The 18,338-nt window shown below is 38.9% G+C and overlaps 1 protein-coding gene across 1 annotated transcript; it reads right to left on the bottom strand.

The window, feature by feature from the left end:
- Window positions 1-21: 21 nt before the first annotated feature.
- Window positions 22-17,978, bottom strand: udt (protein undicht). Its single transcript, XM_071690351.1, has 11 exons — window positions 17,812-17,978; window positions 14,764-14,997; window positions 13,032-13,200; window positions 11,813-11,949; window positions 9,750-9,959; window positions 8,689-8,905; window positions 7,407-7,561; window positions 6,550-6,789; window positions 5,164-5,270; window positions 3,579-3,714; window positions 22-2,664 (listed from the first exon to the last, which is right to left on the bottom strand). The coding sequence occupies exons 1-11, from the start codon at window positions 17,870-17,872 to the stop codon at window positions 2,498-2,500; spliced, it is 1,833 nt and encodes a 610-aa protein (XP_071546452.1). The 5' UTR covers window positions 17,873-17,978; the 3' UTR covers window positions 22-2,497.
- Between the last annotated feature and the right edge of the window lie 360 nt (window positions 17,979-18,338).

Here is an 18,338-nt window from a genome sequence, read left to right as displayed (position 1 = left end):
TTCATATACATAAACAGTTAGTGAAATACTTATATTATATTTAGTTTTCATTGCACTTTCTTACAGTTTGATGTATCACTACATTTCAGTACTCATGATAAACCAATCAACACTGTACATTTGTGATATAAACTGGGAATATGAACCCATTCACCTAATGTACAAATAAGGCCTTATTGTATCATTATATTTATTTTGGGGCAATCAAAAACATGTTTTCCACAGTATACAGACTGAAATGTCCCTCTTAAGATGGATGTCAAGGGATCTTTCCTTGAAGATAGATACAAATTGCTTTTACAGAACCGAGTCATTCATGTTCTTCAAAGTTAGATATATAGCTCCTTAAAAACAGAAGTAGAAATATTTTATCTACAATGAATACAAACATTTTTAAAGTGGCTTTCTTAGAACAGATGATTTTTAGGGATATTATCATATCCATTGTACATGTGATCATAAATAAGCATAAAAAAGCCAGTTTTGTAATACATTTCACATCTTCATGTGACTGTTACAACAGATCATGGATTCATTTAAAACACATTACAAAGACTCATAGTTTTGTTAACAATAAGTAAACTTAAAAGTATTATGAGAATAAACCTACACACTGCCTGATATGCACATAAATCATGGGCAGTATTTCTTAACAAGAAATAAAAATTCATAGGGTAATTACCATGAATACACTTAGATACTTATACTCCTACACTGTGAATACATATACACAATAATTTTTTTTTTTCGTACTATTTGCCATTTCCCGCATTAGCGAGGTAGCATTTAGAACAGAGGACTGAACCTTTGAGGGAATATCCTCACTAGGTTCCCTTCTCTGTTCCTTCTTTTGGAAAATGAAAAACGAGAGGGAAGGATTTCCAGCCCCCCCGCTTCCTCCCCTTTTAGTCGCCTTTTACGACACGCAGGGAATACGTGGGATGTGTTCTTTCTCCCCTATCCCCAGGGATTTGTTTAATATTGTACATCATACTTTGATAATGAAGGATGTTTAATAATATAAACTCTATTCCTATTTCATTTAGTCAGAATGCTTCACAATGAGGCGAAGTCCTCTGGTATGAATATAAAGGCACTGTCATTTAGAATGTGGAATGGAACTGTCCAGCTGCTTGCTGGGACAGTTTACATTTCTTGTTGGACAGAATATATAACACCCTAACCAACCAAACATCAGCTATAAACCATCCAACTCTAAATTATCTGGTAGTCAGTATTCTTACACTCTCTGGAAGTACTGGACAGACACAGAGTTAGATGGATGGATTTAAAATTTCCCTGCCAGCCTGTAGGGTTGAGATTAGGGACCCTAGTGTTAACAAGATCTATTCCACAAAGGCTGAAGGCTTGCATACACCTGATGCACCCCATGATTATGGGTATGGAGATGGTGATAACAGACAATGTTTTCCCTGTTAATAATGAATGATAAATTTTGTTAAGCTACCTCCTTTATGTGAAGCAGTGCATGTGTGAGTTTGTTTATGTGTTTTCAAATATTTGTACATATGGGGGATCTAGTTGGTGGGGAGGAGGATTAACTAACTAGTGGTGTGTAATGGGTTAACTGATGGAGAGGATGGTCAGCTGATAGAGAAAGGAGAAGCATCACTTAGTGGGAAGGTCAGCAGTTAGCCAACTACTGGGGAAGAGAATCAACTGGTATGGAGTGTGGTCAGCTGGTTGAGAGTGTGGTTAGCTGGTAGAGAGAAGGGTCAGTGGGTAGAGAGTCAGCTGGTAGGAAAGGTTAGCTATTGGTGAAGAAAGAAGGGTCATCTGGTATGGAGAATCATCAATTATGGTGGAGAGAGGGAAAGCTAATGGAAAAGGGATAAGCTCTGTAGAGAAAGATCAGCTAATATTGTAGAAAAGAGTCACCTAGTTGGGAAAAGGATCAGTTACAGGGGAAGAAAACTAAGAAAACAAGAAGCAGTGATGAATGAGGATTCGGACCAACTGATGTTGGGATTTTGCCTGACGACAGCTAATGATGTTGCTTTCATTAACTTAGTTTCACTTCAAGACCTTAACATTATCCATCATTTTTCCTTGATGTATGATACCAACTTCAAGATTTTCACTTTATGACATGGCACAGATCCGCTCAGTTTCATTCCTGGTATCCTCCACACTTTGCCTGAAACTTTATCGTAAACATTTTGGTTAATTTTGGTTTCATCTATATTGTTTCAGGTTTAGTTACCAGAACTTTTGTTTGTTTAATAAATTTTTTGCTACAAAACCTGTGCTTACCTAGATTTGATCATTTGCATTTCTTTTCATCTAAATTTAAAGCTTTACTAAGACCCATTCATCTGTACTTCCATTAAGTTTGCAAAACATTATCATTTCTGTTCATTTAAAAAACCAAGACATATCACCTCTACCCTCTATTCAGTTTACACAGTCTTGAGTAAAACACAGAGCCCATTTCACCAGCTATGATGTTTTTCACTTCAAAGTGCACTCACAATCCTCAGCTCTTTGTGGACAGCAGCCAGGTAATGACAAGAGCCAAGATGGTGGTGAAGAGTGAAGAAGTAAAGTACTTTGATCCTCCCGTGAATTCAAAGACATGAACATCTGCACCAGGTTCCTTCCAAGGATTTGACCCATCATCAAAGTGCATGGGGCAGCGATCATCTGGAAACAAAAGAACGTTAGTACTTAGTTATACTCTGTATACAATCAAACCCTGTATTTGATAAAAAAAAGTACATGGGGTTATATGATATGGACAGAGTAAAGGTGACCTAATGACCCATAATATGGTTACAGAGGATTTTTTTCATACTTGATTGCTGTTTCCCATGTCAGTGAGATAGTGTAAAAAAGAGATGAAGAAAGGCCACATCCACTAACAGTCATTCTCTGTCATGCATCAACACCACAGTTCTCTGTCCATAACCAGACCCCATAGAACTTTAAATGGTTTACCCCAGATGCTTCACATGGCCTGGTTCTGACCAGTCAGACCGCTGATAGCACATCAACCTCAGTGTACCACATCGTTCCAACTCGCTCCTTTGCACACCTTCACCCTCCTGTATGTTCAGGCCCCGACTGCTCAAAATCTTTTCACTCCATCCTTCCATCTCCAGTTTGGTCTACCCGTTCTCTTCATTCCCTTCACTTTTGACTCATATCCTCTTTGTCGACATTTCCTCGCTCATTCTCTCTATATGTCAAAATATTTCAGCACACCCTATTCAGCTCTCACAACCATGCTCTGTTTATTACCAGACCTTTCATTACTTACTTGACCAAACCACCTCATAGCACATATTATTCTGAAACCACACTCTTTTTATTTCCACACATTTCTCTTACCTTTTCATTACTTATTTTGTGGTAGAAACAGGGTAGCAAAGCAGAAGGTACCTTCTAGCTCACCTTTCCTTCTGGTTTATATTAACCATTGATTTTTTTGTGTAATTTCCCTAAAAGTCCTATTAATCACTTTTTCTACTTTAGTAAGTCTTACAATTCTGTGCCTCTTCCAACATTAACCACTGTTTCTGTAATTTAGTTCCTTGCTAGTATTGGACTCTACTTACATTCTCTCTCGTACTCAACCATGTTGAGAGTGACTGCAGCACCATTCCCGGTGCCTAAGACTGTCTGCCGCTGATTACAGAAAGGTCCCACACTTTGAGACATAAGGATCTTGTTCAAGTCAGCTCTCTGGTAAACCTGTAGTAAAAGAAATCCCTGTTAGGTAACTATAAAGAAATGGTTGAGAGGTTTTCTTTTGTGTTTATTAATAAGTGTGTAGTTTATAGTTATATATACTTATGTATGACTGATAAATGGAAGTAAGAGATTACAGAGTACAGAGTGAGAGAGGCCTAAAGTTCTATTGCCAGTGGAGGAGGCTTAAAGTGCTTAGTGAAGGAGCTTTTGTTGTTAGAGAGGATTGTACTGCAAGGAGCTTATGGTGAGACTGGGAAATGGTTTACATTGGTAGAAGAAGGGATCATGTTGGTACGGAAGGACATGATGGTACCAAGAAAGGGTCTCTGATAGTAGGGACATAAGCATACCTGTTTTCATAGATGCTGGAGGAGCACATAATGTGCTGTTGGGGAGAGATGATAATTGCAGAGAGGAGTTTGGTGGTAATAATAACTGGAGCTTATAATGGCAGAGAAGAGGCTTATGATAGCAGGGATAGAGGTCGAGAGTGGTATTGGTAAAGACTTATGATGTTAATGGTATGAGCTCATGGTGACAAGAGCAAAAGCTTGTAGCACAAGTCATAAGGCCTTTTGGTTGTAGTAGTAGGGGCTGGAGATGGAATGGAGCAATGCTTTTGATAGCAATGAGCAGGGCTTATGTGGCAATGGTAAGGGTTATTGTGGTGGCAGAAGTAGCATATGGCAGTACATGATGATAGTAGGAGTTCATAATAAGATTGGGAGTGGTTTATAATGACAGTGGATGGGAATGATAATGGTCATGAGAGGTTTATGATAGGAGTGAGTAGAACTCTTGATGAAAGTGGGGGCTAATAGTATTTGTAGAAGGATCTTACAGTTTGTGGAAGGTGCTGATTATGGTTTCAGGAGATAGTAGAAGGGGCTTAGGATAGTACTGGAGAATACTTTACATGGTAACTGGATAGGATTTTGGTGATAATGGGATGGGCTTCTGATGGAAGTGATAGGGGCTTCAGGCAGTAGTCAGAGAGGTTTATAATGGTTGGGGGAAGGAATTTTGCTGTAAGTGGTAGTATATTGTGGTAGAAAGAGGGGCTTATAATGGTAGTGAGGAGCTCATAATCATAAGGGAGGGGTTCATGACACTAGATGGAAGGGACTTATGCTGAAAATGGGGGGGAGGCTTATGATTAAAGTGGGAGGGGCTTATGCTTACAGTAGAAAGTTCTTACAGATTATCCATAATATTCACTCAGTAACCACCTCATCCAGCATCTGTATCTACACGTACTTACCAGACACATGTACTCGTTCAGCATTTGTATTCACTCGGGATTTGCATAAAAGTAATAAACTGAAATGTGTACTTACCCAACACCTATCAAACAACTACAATCACCAAATTACATCCATTGCTTGTGTAACATCTACATATTTCTAACAGCTGTATTCTCCAATAACTTGTATGAACATCTACACTTACCCAGCACCTATACTTTGAGAAAGGGTCCAGTTCGTCATAGGTGATAAGGTACGATCGGAGGTTCTCCTTCCAGTAGCCAATACACTTTAGTTTGTAGTCTGGATCAGCTGTTGGTGTCAAAGAGTCAACTGTTAAGATAGTACTATACTTTATGACTAAGAATGAGTATTAGTCACAGTTTAGACGTAGAGAGTCTGCACTTAATGCTGCATAGTTTGATAGACTAATGTGTTACCCAAATTTTTCTGTTTTCTTTTCTCTCATACTACTACGGTGCAGTTATTGCCTGATTTAATCAATATTCTGAATAATGGGCTATCATAGGGTGAATTGGGTTTGTGGCCTATATTCTTAGTGGTCATGTTGTAAACATAAAATTGTAAGTTTACTCTTAAGGCACTTATGAAATTAGGCGTGTGTGTTTGATTACTATTTGATGTTATGAGGAAAGTTTTATACATGTGTTGCCTCGTCTCTTAACCTTGTATCTATGTACTTACTCCTACGCCTGTACACACACACACACACACACACAAAGATGGGACATAGTGAAAGAAGGCTCTGCTATGACTATTACTTACCAGGAAATAAGCTTCAGGATTCTGTGTGTAAAAAGGACTTGGGAATTGACGTTGTCTCTAAGCTGTTGCTAGGGTCTCACAATACAAGAATAATTAAGGAGACAAACATTCTGTCTGCTGGCAAATCTCAAAATATCTCAGAATGGCTCCTCCTTAACTACTCTTGTAATGTGGGAGTCTGGCAACAGGTTAGAATGGATGTCAGTCCCCAAGTCCTTCTTACACTCAGAATCCTGAAGCTTATTTCGTGGTAGGTAATAATCATACAGAAGCTTTCATTTTTGCCCTATTTGCCCATTTATTCAAGATATTGGTTAAATCAGGCAGTAACTGCACTGTAGTAGTAAGAGAAAAGAAAACATAGAAAAACTGGGGTAACACATAAGTCTATCAAACTAGGCCACAGAAGTCTGGAAATTCTAGTGTTGATTAATCTTTTCATTATATAGGCCTACAACTCCGTATATGGAGCTCCTGCAGCTTCAAGGCTGCACTAAAATCAAGATCAGTAAGAGGATGTACTTTCTTGGATTGGATTTTATTAAAAATTGCACTGTTTTTTATCCAATGATGATACAGCATCACAGTAGGTGACTGTTCACTTGTGGCATAACCACATGCTTGCAGGAGGAGACTGGTAATGACCATGCAGCATTTATACATATCAGTCCAAAGAATCTTATATGATGCAGTAGTAATACAAATCACAAAAGTAGAAAGAATTGCATATAAAAAGACAAGCAGACCACTGAGGGAGTCCATCCCAGTGAGCTCATAAAACCCTATACGAAGTCTCATCACTTACTGTAAATATCTATGTGTCTGCCATATCCATCCACACTGACACAGTAGTGGGCATCAATCCATATTTCCTTTTGATCACTATCACAGACAGAGAGGTCTGAGATGTTTTCCCTGCAGTAGATGTGGTCCCATGGAGACTTGGTTACACCACCCAGGATCCTTGTCTCAAACAGCAGCTCACCCTTTTGTGTAAAGTTAAATTTGCCAGCCACGGGGCACTTGACAGGGACTGGGTCCTTAGCTAATTGGTAGTAGAGATTAGGAAGGGTAAGACAAAAAGGAAAATAACGACACATAATGAATGTAATTTCAGTCTGAGGTGAACGTGGTGAAAATAGAAAAGTAAAAGTACTCCTTTCCTCGATTAGCTTTAGGAAGAAGTAGAAATAGGTAAACTGGAAATCTAAAGAATGGAAAAATTGGGTAACATTAAGGAAATATAATATCTAAGCACCAAAATAAACAACAAACATATGGTTCTAATTGAATATCAAAATGAATGCCAAAATATTGCATACAGTGTAATATCTGTATATAAATCTATAATGATAATGATAATAATAATAATAACAATAATAATAATAATAATAATAATAATAGTGCTCATCACTGTAAATTCACCTTCACAAGTTCTTTCATCAAGATCATATTTTACCAACTATGGTAAGAAGACATTTCTGGTATTCTTTACAAAACTAGTGTAAAGACATTCCTTGGTAGTCTTTACAATCATTCATACTGCCTTTACCATTACAATGAAAGAAATCTCTGACTTATGTCTAATCATCAGGCATACACAACAAGGAAGATGAGGAGAAAGATCCTCTTGTCCTCCTTAAACTCCCATAGGAATCTCACCTAACATAATACTGTAGCTCCATTCTCTCCCACTCTTGAATTGTATGTAGGAACATACTGTGGAAAAGTCTTCCTTGATCATTTCCAGCCCCTTGCGGAATCTGATGACATTATGATGGCGGGGTACAAACTCAAAACAAACATAGTCTTTCTGGCTGTAGTCAAAAAGGCAAGACATGAAGTTACAAATTCTGTTCAAAGCTTCCATAGTACATATTGTTTTCACTAACATGCTAATTCATATTTAGTGAAAAGACTTAAATGGAAAATTTTACGGTGATAGTTTACATGAATTTTTTTTCTCATACTTGATTGCTGTTTCCCACATTAATGAGGTAGTGCCAGGAACAGATGAGGAAAGGCCACATCCACTCTCTAGCTGCCAAGTGTAATGTACCAAGACCACAGCTCCCTATCCAAAACCAGAACTTTTCATGGTTTACCCTGGATGCTTTACATCCCCTGGTTCAGTCCATTGACAGCACATCGACCCCACTCTACCACATTGTTCCAATTCACTCTATCCCATCCATGCCTTTCAACCTCCTACATATTCAGGCCCTGATCACTCAAAATCTTTTTTTCATTTCATCCTTCCATTACCAGTTTGATTTTCCAGTTCTCCTTGTTCCCTCCACCTCTGATACATGTATCATCTTTGTCAACCTTTCCTCCTTCATTCTCTCCATATGTCCAGACCATTTCAGCACACCCTTGTCATCTCTCCCATCACACTCTTTTTATTATTACACATCTCCTCCACCCTTTAACCATCCATTCGATCAATGAGATAATCTCCAAAAAATGTTCAAAATTACATACATCATTCCTCAAGCTTTACAACTAAACCTTGCTATTACATTATATGGAGTGTGTATTAGTTTCAATATACTCCTGCAACTACTCATATTTTCTTTCTGTTTCTGTACTACTTACAAATCCCACTATACTAAGCATTTTGTCATTTACACTCTTTCATTTATTCATATGAATATTTGATCCTGTATCCCTCAATCCAATTCTGATATTTCTGCAACTTGTTACACCTCCATAACACAATCCAATTTTTTTTTTTCATAGCCAACATGACACCTCTGTAAGTACCTTAAAGAGCTTCTCCACAAAAAACTATAGATACATGCTTCCCTCACATCCCAACCTAAAAAAAAACCCTCCTACTTCATCTATCCAATAAGACACCTCCAGAACCTCTACACCCTTCATCTTCATTCCCTGTACCCCCTACTCTTCTCACTTTATCTGGGGGACTATCAACACGTACCATCCGTCTATGTTAAGCCTGGCCATCATGTATCGGTTGTCTCTCTGCTCTCTACACACGTAGATGGTCCTCCTGAAACGTCCCTCATCTGGGTAGCTGGTTTCAATGATGTGTGTCTGATTGATGAAGACATCTGCCTCTGTGTGGGCTGTGTTGATCCACTCACCACTGAAGTTCTTTGGCAACAAACAACCAGGATTCACAGTTTCCTGTTTTACTGTGAGTGTGAAAGATAGGCAAAGTTTCTAACCATTGGTAGAAAAACAGTTGAGGTGTTCAGTTATATGCAATAAAGTTCTTAAGTGGTGTCAAAGAAGGATAAAGGGTTCCAATTGTATATATATATATAAAAAAAAAAGAATTTATCAATTTTGAAAAGTATCAACAGTTTTTAGTTACATTCATTCAAGATTTATTAAAATGTGGAATACTGTAAGATGGTAACTCAACTCTAATGATTATAATGAGTAAATATGAACCTAGATTACCATAATACTGAATGTTAATGTTACAATGAGGAGTTTAAATTAATAAAACCCTTAATCTTTATACAGTGTGGGTTAGAAGGAATCTAAGCTCATTTAGAGGATAGGGGAGAAAGAATGCTACATATTCCCTGTGTTTTGTAAAAGGAGACTAAGAGGGGCAGGAGTGGGTGGCTGGAAATTCTTCCTTCTAGTATTACTTTCCAAAAGAGAGAACATAGCAAGGAGCCAAGTGATTAATTTTCCCTCTAAGGCTCAGTCATTTACCACATTGGTCATTTGATAATGAAATTTCATTTGATAATGAAATTTGATATGTAAATGCCTGTTGAGAATTATTATGTTTGATGATTTTGATTAGATTTTCGTGTTTGAGTGCCTAATTTTAAGGGTAGAGTCGAGAAACATTTTTGAGAACAGGTGCCAGCTCTGACAATTGTTTTTGTCCAGATTAGGTTAAACTTTCTCTGTACTTATTCTCTAAGTTTTTCTTCCACTTAGCTAAGAAATGTTTGTTTGCCATTACCTGTCTTTTGATATCATTCATGAACATTTTTCCTTATTAGTGAGCCTTACCAGGTGTCATGCGGAACCTGAAGGGGCTGTTTTCAGGGGTTTTGAGCACTGAACACTCAGGGGTGATAGAGTGGCCCATGTAAAGGTCGTCATCCCTGTTCCGAACGAAACAGCGATACTTTTCGTCCTTTCGTGATTCTTTTGTGTTGGCGACTGCAAAGTAATGATTCTTGCCCACGAACCAGTCACCAAGGCATGAGAATTCTTTAACTGTAGTATAAGTTAACAAAAATCATGGTTATAAAGGAAAATAAAGACGAATGATAATACTTAGGGTATTACAAAATTGAAAAACCAACAGAAAGACTGTTGTTCTTATACTTGCCCAATTTTTTACTTTCAAAATAATAACCATACTGAAAGCTTCTCTGAATTACTCCAAAGCATATATCAAATAATTTGGTATTTTCTAAATTATTTCATAGCATATATCTAACTACCTAGTATCTTCTTTACTGCTTCAGAGCATAATACAAAACTAAGTGGTATTCAATTACTCCAAAGCATATAATGAATATTTGGTATTTTATAAACTAACCCAGATCATATACTAAATAATCGAGTGTCTTTAAACTACTCCAGGGCACATAGCTACATCATCTGGTATCTTTTTAATTACTTCAGAGATACTATCAAATAATTTAGTGGCTGCAGAAATACTCCAGAAAATACCTAAAATCCTTTGACAACTTTCAGACAAAACCAGACCATACATCAAAACTTTTAGCACATTCTTGACTATCTATCTATATCTGTGATGACCTTTCAAACAAATCCAGACCATATGTCAAAACTTTTAGCACATTCTTGACTATCTATCTATATCTGCAATGCTTATTCCCTCCAGGAACTCTTAATATGGTGACCATGGCAAAACAGTCTCCATAACTTGCAAAAGCCACTTCTTAGCCTTTAGAACCTCACCTCTAACAGGCCACTGGCAGAGGGCAACTCTAGTGAAGTGTTTTCAGAGGCTCCCACCTTATGTTCCTACTGACTATTTCTACCTAATGTGTCTAACTAGTGTTCCAACCTACTATTTCTACTTAATGCTCATGCTTAAATGTTGCTACCTACTACTTCTTGATAGCTCCTGGGTAGATATTAAATCACTGATATCTTCTGACCTACTCTGCAGCACAAAACAATATTGTGTCATCTAAACTACTCAAGGGCATTAAACTAAATCATTCAGTACCTCGAAGAAATAGCACACCTTGGTCTCTTTTGGTGAGTCAACTTAGAGTGCAAAATTACAAAGTAGCACATATTTTAGCATGGAAATTTATATTCAACACAGTGAACATGGATTGAGGGTATCTGTGAATGAATTAAGAGGCCATATGTTCCTGATTCACATAACAGATTTGGAAGTTAATGGTTATATAAACAAACATAAGCCAAGATATAGCACATGACTGTAATTACTGTTTTGAGTTTTATAGTTTGTTGTATGTAGAAAAAATTAGGTCATCAGTGACAGCATGCTGCTGTTCTAAACTTAACCTTAGAAGATGTGTTTGCCTTCCTTGAATACATTCCAAAAATATTTAAGAACTTTCACACCAAAAGTAGAGTCACAGATATTAAAAATAAAATCTTTGGGCAAGTATAAAGTTGCAACTTTTGTCCCTGACCTTTACAGTGCAAGTACTATATCTATTCTGGAGACGATAATAATAATAACAGGGATGATAATGATGATAATAATGATAGATGTATTGACAATAATTATAGTTGGTAGTATTCTAATCAAAATCAAAAATTCTTGTTACTACTAAAGAAAATATAGAAAATATAAACTACATTCAGTAGAAAGGAAGAAGAAAGAAATTACATAAATGACAAAATTTAACAAAATGAGAGACTATAATCTCAAAGTGCTACAAAAATTTAGAAACACCAGTATATATCTATATCATGTACTAAAAGTCACTAAATTCTTTAACAATAACTATTGGTTCTGAATATGTTATGTCATCCATATGTATTACTGTATCTGTTTATCAGCTTTTACAAACTTGGCCAAATTATTGCCTTTTGTAAACATTAAAGTTACTTACCGCCATTGAAGGACTCTTTGATGCCCTCACACTTTACAAAGCTGATGTTGAACTTTTGGTTGGCAATGAGGAACTGGTTTCCTGGCTCTTGACATGATTGGATCTTTGCCCCCTTGTGATTACATTCTCCTGTAAAACTGGAAGACAACAAGTCTCAGGGTGTTGTTTTGCAAAGAATTTAATTACAATTCAAATACCGTGCTATCTCAAAAAAAATAAATAGATAAAAAAGTAGGGACCCACTGTCTCAGAAAAAAAATCAGGGACCTATACTTAAAGATTTCCCCCTTCTTCAAAGCATGAACTCACAGATTCCCTCATCCCCAACAAACATGACAATGACAAAACATAAATACACTAAAATGACACAACAAGCATGAAATAACTGCCCTTCCAGTTCAGTCTTAAATGCAACCCCACATAACATCATCGGAGACCTCACTTCCCAAACATACATGTGTTACACTTACTCATGTATGCTGTGTACATCACCCATCTCTGCAACACTTAAAACACTAATTCTTCATATTCGAGACCCTTCATGCCTGCAGTGCAACTATCACAATAATGCCATCAAACATAGACTGTTCATTTGCTCTGCAATCTCCCCACATAGACACTTGCATCACTACACTTATGACTGAGTGCTATAGGAGCCCTATAGAAGATAAAAAGGATTCCTAAGGTAAGACTGAGCAAGGACAGGCTGACAGAGAGGATATATGTGTCAGAGGTGGAGGTGACAAGGGGAAGAGAGAGACCGAACTGGACATGGAAGGATGGAATCAATAAAATTTTGAGTGTTCGGAGACAACATACAGAGTGTGAAATGGCATGCTACGGAATAGAGTGAATTAGAGTGATGTGGTACTGTTTACAAAAGATGTGCTATTGATGGACTGACCCAGGGTACATGAAACTGTTGGGGAAACCATGGAAAGGTCTGAAGGCCTGGTTGTGGATGAGGCAGTGTTTGTATTTCACATGACAGCTAGAGATTATATGTGAGGGAATGAGGCCTTTTCTTGTCTGTCTTTGGCACTATACATATGTAAAGACAACTTAATAATGTGAATAGGATTTTTAAATGCTGAAAAATTTGTAAAATTTGTCACTCACCTAATCTTAATCTGAAATCTGAAACACAAACTGAGAGACACATCACCAAGTACAATCTTCATGTATCCTTAAAGTAATCAGAAATCTGACACTCACTCACCTGAATCTGTTTTGATAGGCAAAGTGCCAGACACCCTCAATGGCTGAGCGGCAGTTCTTGGGAACGTAGTTCTCATTGAACATGGTTATCAGGGCTTGATTGTTGTCCAGCTCTTGACATGCCTCTTCCAAAGATGGTTTGTAGCCAACAGGATAGGTGTTACATCCAGCTGAAGATAGTGCAAGTGGTTAGTAAGTGGTATGTGCAGCAGTTGGGTGATGGTGGTTGGTGGCAGGTGTTACCACTTGGTCGGTGATGTGAGTCATTGGTGGATGGTGTGGGTGACTGGACAGTACTGTATGTGATTGATGGGTCATTCAATGGGTTAGTATATGGTGTAGGTACCTGGTGGGTGGTGGAAGTATGTGGTGGTTATTAACTGATGTCACTCAATCAAACAGAAATATACAAAGTTTTATTACAGGCAAATCCTGGATTTTGTTGCAAATTTGGTTGATCAGTAGGTTGGTCGCCATGCATTTGGTTAGCGTTGATGCTTTATGGTTTGTTATGGCAGCTGAAGGATGATGACTGGTGGTTGGTTATTTGGTGGGTGGTATAGACGGTTGGTGGTTAAGTTGGTTAAAGTTGTTAGTGATTAGTGTAAGTGGACCACATGTGGATGGTGTAGGTTGCAACCATGTGGGTGTCTGCGAGTATCTGGATGGTATTTGTATTTCACAAGTGTGTTTATGGGCGAGGCAGGTAGACTGACGATTGTTCAGGAAGCAGATGAACTGTGAACATGGTTGTTAGGTGGTATGGGTGGTTGATGCAGGTGGTCCATATGGGGTAAGTGGATGGTGCTTAAGGCTTATGGGTGTGTGTAGGCTGTATAAGTGTGTGGCACATGATTCCTGGGACTGATGGGTATTACTGCTGATTACTGATGGGTGTGAATGTGTTTTGGATGGTAAGTGTGTTGCAAGTGGTTGGTGAGTTATGTAGATGGTTGGTGATTAGTATTGACGATTAGTTGCAGCTGTTATAGGTAAAGGTGATAGGTGAGTGGCGCAAGGGACTGACTGGTAGTTAGAGCATTAAGTAATTCATGAGTCGTCAAATTGAAAGGGAGATGATATTAAAGAGAGGAAGGAGGTTAGTAAACATATGTACGTTGTAAAGACCTTTATAGGGCTCCAGCAGCTTCAAAGCTGCGCAACAGTCAGTAGCAGGGAAAGGATGGACTCCTTTGGAGAGAGATCTTTGAGATTGTACTCATTTTCGTTTAATGGCGTTGATACAACCTCGGCAAAGATGACTGTTTACTTGCATTGTAACTTTATGTAGGTGAAGGCCAGTAAAACACAAGTAAATACTATTAGCAATTAAGGTTACTATAAAAAGAAAGAGTACACAGTTTATGACTGCACAACAGCGAGCAAACAATGCGGAAGATGAAGCGATGAAGAAGGCAGAGAGGTTGTAGCTGTAGAGGGAAGTGTACAACCAGCTGGGCATATAGTTACTTCAGAAAAAAAAGAAAAATATCATCAACAAAGACATAAATGGACAGGGAAACAAATTAATGGCAATACTTTTCATATTTCATCCTACACTCATGATAATTAATCGTAGGGGTATACTACACGGTCAGGTTTGCAGAACCTCACCAGTGACGCATGTGTGAATAATATTAGTTCATTTAAATGTGTAATTGTGTGTTTATTGTTTTTGCTAGTTTTTTTGTTTGTCCCTTACTCATTCCCTCTCTCCCTCTTTCAACACTTACTTTCACTTTTCTCCAGGACGTTGATGGTCCTGATATGGAAGCGTACACAGTAGTAGCACTCGTCCAGGCGAAACAGCAGAGCCTTGTAGTCTGAGCGGTAGGTCTTGAGGGCGACGCAGGTACCATGGTTGGTCATGAAGGTGTCATCGATGTCCGTGATGGTGTTGCTTCCCTTCTCGAAGCTGAACCACGTCCCCCGGATCACGAACGGGATGACGCACGTCGCTTGACCGTCTACGGAGGCAAGGGAGGTAAGTGGAACTATTCTGACGTGTGAGGAAGAACAATTATTCTACGGCATGAATGAGGGATGTAGACTAGAAACACTGCTGAGTTAGTGAGGGAAGAAATAGTTTATCCTGGAAAGGGGGGAAAGATATATTACTTTGAGGGGAGAGGGAAGCGGCGTAACGATTACTGAGCTTAGGGGCAGGCCTATGGGGAGAGGTGGGCTTGATCTGGTGAGGTGTGGGAAGTGGTGTTACAACGTAAAGATGAAGGAAGTGGAGTGAACACAGCAGGTGTTCTTAGTCTTATTAATTTTATGAATTTAGGCAGGTGTAACTTCTCAGGAGGGGAGGAACTGGAGTCACTTTATAGCGGTGGAGGAAGTGGAGTTACCTCGGCAGACACATCTCATTTCAAGAAACCTGTAACTTAATTGGTGGAGGGGTGAGGTGGAGAGGTAGTTGTGTAGGGATGGAACAAAGAAGAGAAAGAGAAAACTTCATCCTTCCTTGGTTTAATCCCACTGAGAGCTCAAGAGAAATTTAACCTGATTAACATGCATCACTGTGAATGACAGGAAACAGAACGCTAGAATTTATCCATAAGACTTCGGTCTGTATCTTAGGGTCGCAAGACGATCGAAGAGGGCGTGGGTGTACGTCAGCAAGAAAAACATGGAGACGATACAGAAAAAAAAAAAAAAACGCCATCACGACGTTAAATCCGAGCAGAGCTCAGCGTATAGCCAAGGATTGATTCATTGGCAACATTGATCCCCGTCCTCTTGCTTAGTAGGACAGCCAGAGCAGCATGTCGGGTATGGCGGAGTGGGTGGGTGGGTGGGGTAATCATCGGGGTGTTTGTCATTCTCTGTATTGAATGATGTTTCATGAACAGCAGCTTTGTGGTTTACAGTGGCGTCCGCACCACACCCCAGCCTCTATGGGCAGCTACTTTGAGGCCCTCACGACGTCCGGGATGGCCAGTAAAACATAATGTAAGATACAATATCAACCTCGAATCTGGTAAAATTGGTCTATTCAGAGTTATGTTCTGGAACAGATACTTAGATAATCGAAGACAAGAACAACTTTAATACAAATAACTAGCTGATAACGGCAGTATAGTCTTGGATCATCACGGTGCAGCCTTCACTGCAATGACTGCTTTTATCCTAACACTTAAGGTATAGGTTCAAGGCCAGAATTTAACCGTAATATAATTTTTCCCATTTTACTGCCTGATGTGCTTCCTTAATTTTTCGTAGCCTTTTTTTTTATTGCGTCGTATACCTGAACACTTCCCTGTATCTCTAACCTTTTCTACATCTCTATCCTCGTTAACGACGCTTCCGAATGTCTGAAGTGTACGGGTTTCGCCACAGAGGCTGGAAACCTCAACGTCGTCAGCACAAACACGTAGAAAGGTATACAAACATCAACAACCCACTGGGTTTAGTCGGGACTCATTGTGATAGCAGTTGGGATCACACACACGCAACTTAGTGATACAAGATGAAATAGATGACAAAACAGTCAGCTTATATACAAAATAGATACATACACATGTATATACATAAACGCCCACACATGCACATATACATACCTAAACATTTCAACGTATACATACATATATATACACATGTACATATTCATATATGCTACCTTCATCCATATATATATATATATATATATATATATATATATATATATATATATATATATATATATAAGATATATAGATATATAGAAAGACACACTGGCATCTCAGTTCAGCATATGGCCCCTTCTTCCCTTCTGTTGCCCAAACCTCTTGGTCATTACTCTTCCAAGAACCCCCAAGCCGTCCACCTCCCAGGTTCTCCAGCTTACAGAACCAGTCCCTCCACTCGGCAGCTAAGAAAAACATTCCGATCTCCATCACCAGCCTCCTGACCTAGCCTATACATCACACCTCAAATTAATATATTTCAAGCAATGTCAAAATACCCTGACCCAAGGAACGCGTGTGATTCAAGGTGGTGCGCGTACACCTATACAGTGACCAGTAGACAGGCATCTGTCTGGGTGGACCTCAGGTACGATAGCCTCACATACACAAGGACCTTCTACAGGCGTCCGGGTTTAACCGACACAGGAAGCTTTCCACTTTGCCTCGAATATGACCATGAATATGTTGGAGGTTCATAATAAGACTGAAGTATTACTAGAGTCTCGTAGCTGTGATTATTTACAAATCGGGAAAGGTTTCCTTTCTTGTTTTGAAAAGATTACGAAACTATTCGTTGTTTTTAAAATGTTAAAGATAATGGTGAATTACTATGGTGTAAGGGAAGGGACTACGAATGTAAAAGTTTAAATACTTTTTTCGTTCTTCCTTCCCTCACTCACCTGCCCTGTCTGTGTGCACGCGTGTGGCTCTCTATCTCTCCGAGCGTACGAGTCCCTGCCCCGCCCAGGCTACAGCATATGGCTGAGGGAACGACACTTAAGAGGACAGACCCACCCAAACGGCAGCCGCTATGGGTACATGGAAAGTCCCGAGGCGGGTGGTAACTTTACACATTTCAATAAAGTTAAGGTGGTCACTGTAACCTAATCCGTCACTTTCCTGTAACAATGTGACGCTGTGGCTTGAGTCGCACTCGTCCTAGCATTGTGGCGAAATTTCCAAACAGGAAAAAATATATACAACACAGAGTAGCCATTGTTTTGGGTTCCGTAACCTCAGCAGGCCAAGCCCATTCTCCTGACAAGTTACTTTTGTGCGTTCTAGATTTTCCTCATCAACATGACCTTCAACGTACACATAATCACTTACCGCTCTCGCTAGTCCATTCCATGAAAAACAGAAGTACAAGGAGTCTTGCTAATAACGCCATGTTTTCTAGATATATACGATTAAAGACGGCGCTTTATTTTCTCCATCACTGGCAGTTTGATAACTAGTGGCAGGAGCACCTAGGGTCCTGTACTTCGGGTGGGGTTTGGGTGGGGGGGCCTCTAGGGCGGGTGATGTAGCTGCCATGTATCGCTCTGTGTTTCATTCCTCATCTATATTTCCTAATGTACATATGGTTCTTTTTCGTTGGTGTTCTTGTCTACTTTCACAATGTGAATTATCATGCATTTTTTATAAATCAAGTTTTCTAATTAGATTTTATTTTTTGAATATAATCCGATATTAGTTTAGCGTCGTGTCGCGCTGGTAGGTGTTTCCAGCAAACTTCCCTTTTGTATTATGCATGATACTGTGCGTCGCTGGTGACGGAATACGTCATTACTCCACACCACCCTGCTTGTTGAGTAGCTCAGAAATAAATGAATAGAGAAATAAATGATTATGGA

The sequence above is a fragment of the Panulirus ornatus genome, chromosome 48 (genome assembly GCF_036320965.1).
Source record: "Panulirus ornatus isolate Po-2019 chromosome 48, ASM3632096v1, whole genome shotgun sequence".
NCBI classification, from domain to species: domain Eukaryota; kingdom Metazoa; phylum Arthropoda; class Malacostraca; order Decapoda; family Palinuridae; genus Panulirus; species Panulirus ornatus.
The sequence above is the reverse complement of the archived record's forward strand: the minus strand, read 5'-3'. Positions and strand labels throughout refer to the sequence as shown.

What these genes read in the sequence shown, in the direction of transcription:
- udt (XM_071690351.1), bottom strand. Translation starts at nt 17,872, where the DNA reads ATGGCGTTATTAGCAAGACTCCTTGTACTTCTGTTTTTCATGGAATGG. An exon ending in CAGACACATAGATATTTACA is followed by an intron (nt 5,271 to 6,549) that starts GTAAGTGATGAG and finishes TGACACCAACAG; the next exon opens with CTGATCCAGACTACAAACTA. An exon ending in TCTCAAAGTATAGGTGCTGG is followed by an intron (nt 3,715 to 5,163) that starts GTAAGTGTAGAT and finishes CTTTTACTACAG; the next exon opens with GTTTACCAGAGAGCTGACTT.